The sequence below is a fragment of the Rhodnius prolixus genome, unplaced genomic scaffold (genome assembly GCF_049639745.1).
Source record: "Rhodnius prolixus isolate KJV_2025 unplaced genomic scaffold, Rpr scaffold_6, whole genome shotgun sequence".
Taxonomy (NCBI): Eukaryota; Metazoa; Arthropoda; class Insecta; order Hemiptera; family Reduviidae; genus Rhodnius; species Rhodnius prolixus.
The window spans coordinates 7,982,420-7,988,619 of record NW_027411634.1 but is presented as its reverse complement, the minus strand read 5'-3'; the positions used below and the strand labels follow the sequence as shown (position 1 = coordinate 7,988,619).

The 6,200-nt window shown below is 27.3% G+C and overlaps 1 protein-coding gene across 7 annotated transcripts in view; it reads left to right on the top strand.

The window, feature by feature from the left end:
• The window catches only part of LOC141461421 (endoplasmic reticulum aminopeptidase 1-like), a 60,240-nt gene extending 55,186 nt beyond the window's left edge, over positions 1 to 5,054 (top strand). For all 7 annotated transcript variants that reach the window (XM_074142501.1, XM_074142496.1, XM_074142504.1 and 4 more), the window contains one exon: positions 1,679 to 5,054. In XM_074142501.1, coding sequence (XP_073998602.1) covers positions 1,679 to 1,818 — 140 coding nt within the window. In that variant the 3' untranslated portion in view covers positions 1,819 to 5,054. The remainder of the gene's footprint in view (positions 1 to 1,678) is intronic.
• Positions 5,055 to 6,200: the final 1,146 nt, after the last annotated feature.

The window sequence follows — 6,200 nt, the reverse complement described above, 5'->3', positions numbered from 1 at the left end:
GAGTTTTGACTGCTGAAACCGCTCGATGACCGCAAACTGTCAGAAACGTGCTATTACGGGATAGTAAGTTCTCACAATAAGGTATTGCTCATCAAACTTACCGCTGCATTGACAATCTCTCAGATTCTTCAAAGAACGGTTGAGAATTTGAATTCAGCCTTCCGTTAAAAAATAAAAATTTCGTACGTTTTTCTAGAATAAAAAATAAAAAAACAAAGAATACTGCCCCAAAAAAGCCTTGAGCTGCCATTTTTAATGAGTCAGTAAATTTAGTCCAGATTAATATATTTTTAATATATTAAACTGAAATTAAAAATTTGAAAAACTTTAAAAATAAAAAAATTTCTGAACAAATATGTAGAGATATATCTAGATTTTTATTTTTTTTCATTGGTCTTTCAGTGAAATAATTCTTAATAAAATAAAGCTTTACTGTTTTCATTTTACTTTAACGATCTTAAATGTAAATTTAAAAGTAAGAATGGAAAAATTATTTGGCTTTAATTAAAATCAGAATTGTTAACATTTAAAATGAAAATTTGTTTCAAAAATAAAACCATGTAACAATAATATATAAGCACAAAGATATTTGATCCATTTCTTTTGGGGAGAATTAGTTGAATTTAATTTTCTTGCCATATTATGTAAACTTATGATTAGAATTATGATAATCACTATGTAAACCTTTAAATAATAATTATAAAAAAACTTTTTTACGAAAAGAAAAGAAAAATTGAAAAATTCTCTAGTACAAAAAAAGGTAAAAACGCAAAATAGGTTTTTTATTATTACATAAACATTGTCTACCCACTGAATTTAGAGCTTAAAAGAGAAAAACATTTTCTATTTTTCTTAAAAAAGAAATTTTTCTCTTTGAAATTAATAAAGTATAGTAATTTGTGAAAACAAAATTAAATTTTTTTTTTTCTGCAATTTTTAATAAGAAATTTAACAGGTTATACTTTAGTTTAGCAACCACTCTAGCATCACCCATTACCGTTAATACTTCACTATTTTAGGAATAAAAGAAATCACTCATTCTAAGTTATGTGCTTTTGAAATAGAACTAATTCGAGCTAATTTTTAATTTGATATTGTGTATTGAAATATATCTGAATCAAGGGAAAAAATTCTTAAAGAGTTACGTCTCATATTCTCAAATTACAATTTCCCACCCCTAACTTCATTCACTAGGCAAGGATCAAATGTTAATATCAGAGAAGGATTAAGATTATAATTTTTAGAAGAAAAATATGAATTTAATTACTTTCATCCACTTCCAAGATCCAAAATTGCCTAAATCGTTACTTACAGGGTTTATTTCTTGTTTTTAGATTAGGTTTTCTTTTATGAACTTTAAGGTTGTATTAAAAAAACCTTTAATAGTTTTTTGTCAGTTCTCTCAGACAGCGTTTCCATCCAATTGAAGGGCGGCATTAATATAAAATCAAATCTGAAATAATGGTTTGTATTTACTACATATTTTAGAATAATCATTTGGTTTTCTTCTTGAGAACTGAAGATAATGGAGTGTTTTCTTTTAATCCAAGTTTGTTAAAATAGCTTTAATAATTAGTAAACAAATGGCGAATAAACTAAAGTATATCCAAGTAGTTAATTGACTTAATTTTTTTTTAAATAAGAAATAACATAATTTTCAATAAAATTAAAATTCCAGGCGTGGAGGTGAATGATGGCGTGAGTTCCTTTGAGAACGGTCTACTCCCTTCTTCTCATGCCGACATACCCCCGATTTTATGGTGTAAACACAATTTACCTTCTAGAGCGTGTGAAAATTTTTTGTGGTTAAGGGTGTAGTTTTGGAAAAAGTTCCCAACTTTACTTTTCTAAAGTTCATTGTGTGTTAGTTTCAAGTGTTAGTGAACCTTATTTTCAAAGAATAAATGCAATTCAACGCCAACTTACTGTGATAATGTTATTATATATAAAAAAAAAAATTGCACATTAAATAAATAAATAAAAAATGCTAGGTAAATCGTTTTTATAATAAAATAATGGAATTATTCTTTGTCAGGTACGATAAAAATTAATTATGACAATGCGTAGGTTTTTTTTTGTTTTTACCAAGTTGTCAATTATTACGAAAAACAAAAAGTAGAATAATTTATTGAGCTTAAAGGGAATTGGTGAAAATAACTAAAGAAAAAACAGAAACGTAACAGTGGATGTTTGCTATTATTTTGTAAATTTCCAAACGCTTAACCCATTTGTATGAAATTTAGTTTTAAAACGAGAAGGTTGTTTTTTTCCGACAATTGCCAAAAAGTCTTTTTTAAATAATCTTTCCAATGGTGTAGCTTTCGGGTACCTTTGGTGCCCTTCAATAGCAACCTATTGAAGGTTTAAAGAGTAGTGTTAAGTGTCAATTACACAGCCCAATACCTAGTCTGACCCAACACAACCCTTTAAACCTTTCAAACAGTGGTTCACAAAAAGTCTTTCCTTTGGCCATTGCCAAAAAACAATCTCTTCTCCTCACAGTTTAGGGCCTAACGAAGTTCTAATCAGTTTACCTTAAGAACATTTCCTACCGACCATTTGTTTTCTTTCATATACAAATAGATATCTAGATATATGTTTGATTTTGAGGTCGATCTGTTATCCAGACAAAATTGAAAACTCGATTATAAAAGTTCACCAGATTTTCTCTTACTACAACTATTAATTCTTCAAAATCTTGGTGTCCCACAAATAAATGGCCACAGTGCGGGGATATAAGTTGTTTGCAGGTTCATAGAACGTCTAATGCTTTGCAGTCTAGCAGTCAAGATCGGCCAAACCAACACTTGAAATCACAGATTCTCTAAACCACATTCTGGAGAGTCGAGAACACTTGTCAAAGAAAAACGTTCTGAACAAGTGATAGGCTTTAGGGAGATAGCAAATACTAAAAAAATAGCTAAAGTAAAGTCGCGTTTACGGCTTTCGGCCCCAAAACATTGTACCAGACAAAACCTAAGCGGAATACCAAATTTTAGGTTTATAATACTTTTGTTTTCGGAATATTCTGTTAAAACATAACATATGCAGACCTTGCGCAAAAAACATATTTTTGTTATTCGGTGGGCCACGAAACATGAATTTCCCATAAAAACTCAATCTATAAAATTTGACGTTAATTTCATTTTATTCTAAATGCACTTTGTACAATTACAAAATCACAGTAATTATTTCTAAACAGTTTGGACTTGAATCAACATCTGAAGCATCTAACCACTACACCTAATCGTCAGCCTTTGTTCACAAACAATGCTGTAACGAATTTTGCAACTCAAAACCGACAATGGAGATAAGAATTTATTATGATCGACTTTTTTTGTGAGGATTTTTTCAGTTGAGTAAATGATTTAACGAAGAACTTTATTTCACTTATTGCTTCCAACTTTTATATTTCAGCTTTTCTACTTACGTAATACGGTCCACTAGTTTAATATATTCCTTCATTCATTTTTTTTCTCAAATTAAGCAACAAAGTAAATGTGTGTTATTAGTTCAAATAATTCTTATAACTTATTACAGCCGGACATGTGTGAGTACTTAACAAATAGATGAATACTGCTTAACAAATATTCTCACAATGAAGCTTGTTCTATGTTTAAAAACTGTGTACTTATTGTGTCTTGCAGATTCATGCAGGAAAAATTCCTTTTACTTAAGTTTTACAAGGTGGAAAAGCCCTATTTATGTAGATTAAATGTTTTCCTGGGCGCTCTTCGTCTCCAATATCATAGCTCCTTCTTGAAAAGCTTTCCACCAATTTTAAGATTTCAACAAAAACTTAATTTTAAGACTTCCTAATTTGAGCAAAGAAACTGCTCAAAATCTTTAACTTCCACCTTGTAAAAATCCAGTTTAAGTTTAAGGCTTTTTTTGCTCGATTCTAAAGACTGATATGTAGTTTTAAATCTTTATCAAATTTGTATGAAGATTGTTCCTCAAATAAATACAAAATTGGGCAAACCTCAACTGCATTCGGTTGTAAAATGGTAGTTTTCTACTTTAAAGTAGCACATTTAAAAGTAAAACACTCTAATATTCAAGTGACTCATAAAGAAAATTATATTTTTCTAATTTTTATATACCTGTAGTAAAAACCTTTCCTCTTCTTCTTTCTCACATTAGTAATAGTATTGCTTTCCACTTCACCTCTTGTTTATCAAAACAGACCCTCTTTTCAACTACAAACATATTATTGACTTATCAAAACAGTATTCTCTTCCTAAGAACAACATGTCATATTCAAATGTTAATAAAAAAAGAAAAAACTATCAATTACTACAAAAAAAAAAAAAAAATTAAATAACAATACAAACCTGGTTTTAAATGTATGATTGATTTTTCAAAAGATTATAGGTTGATTGTTTCCACCTCCAAAAAAATGTCCACTTTTTCGAAATTGCTTTTGTTTTTTTATGAAAACTACATCTTTTTATCAATATCTTAACTCTTGATAAAACTTCAAAATCGTCCCTAGACCACTAGCGCCAGATTGTTCGGTTGCTTTTTCTATACAATACAAACACCTTCCTATTTAATTCTTAAACCTATTGGTCTGGGAATGATTCACAGTTTGACCCGACACTCTTTTTTATCATTTCCGAATTAACATCATGGGTATAAAAAAGTTAACCATTTTCCTTTTTTAATTCAGTTAAGCCACTTCGATAAGAGAAAAAATTTAAATTTTGATTTCTGTTTAGAAAGATCTACCATTGTTACCAAAAGATCTACTGATTTTTTTCTTTCAACTATTAGTTCACAGTTTAATTTTAAAAACTCTAATAAAATAATATCTTAGAATTAAAAAAAAAATTACTTTTCTAAAATGAAAATGTTTTTCACTTTTAATCTGGTGGGGGGGAGATTTAAACAAAAATATTAGCCCCAGAAGTGCCAAAAACGTTTAACTTAAGAAACGTATTTAGTTTTTGCTAATTAGTGTACAAGAAAAAATAAATAAAAAAAAAGAGTAAAAAATAAAAAAGGGCACAATTATATAAATTAGAAAAAAAATAATAAAAAAATTAAATAATGCTAGATTTTGTACCTTCTAGTGTTTGTATAACGATTTATTTATATATTTTATATATGTATATGTGTAATATAATATAATATGAAAATTGTATCATACACTAGTTTTTTGAAAACTTAACAGTCATTGTAATGAGCCTGTACATGTGAAGATGAAAAAATACTAATTAATTTAAAATAAAATAACGTAGGAATGTTTTTTTATAAATATTTAAATTAAATATATTTTGATTTTTAATCCTAGGAGATATGCCCCACTTAATATTCATAAAAAAACCATATCATTGATATTTCATTTTTTGGTCTCTCCCCAATTATGTAAATAACTTCTGTAACTTATAATTAAAAGAAAAATAACATTTCAGGAAAGATAAATATATTTGAAAATTATACATTGTATTTTTAATTTGCATGAGAAAAATTAATTTTGTTAAATTTTATTTAAGGGAAAGAACAAGGAAATTATCGTTTGAGTAAAGTCCACGTAATGTTATTGTAAAGTAATGATTACAAAAAACAATTATGTTTAAAAAAGAATTGTAAACACCTTTCTTACTGGCATATCGTAGAACGAGACTTTACTGGTGATATTTAAAACTACATAAAAAAGGAATATATCTATAAATACATATTTTAATTGCGAGAATTGCGTGGTTAGAAATAAATAAATATTTTAAGAAAGTATTTATGAATAAAGAGGCTTATTAAATTCTCTTTCTTCAGTTTGTTGACTGCATGAGTGAAGGAAACAATAAAAATTAAAAACTCTGATTCTAAACATAAAAAGAAAACAAATTATAAATGGATTAAGTTCCTTTGATTTAAATAATGTTTTCAAGATTAGTGTATTACAATAATTTTTTAAGTATGTTATAATTAATATATGTTTAAATGAGTGCAAATGTCTAGTCAGTTTATTGAATCTTTTATTTTAATTTTGTCTTCCTGTTTTAAAAAACCGAAATGTTAATGTTCGCAAGAAGCCACTCTAATGAAAAATTGAAAGATTTTCTTCTTTTATTCTAAGACTTCTTAATTGATTAAAGATTAATAAAAATAGAATTTTAATTTTCAAAAATATCTATAAAAAAAGTGACGTATCCATTTTGTAATTAATTGTCAAATTTATTAATAAAGAGGAAAATGAA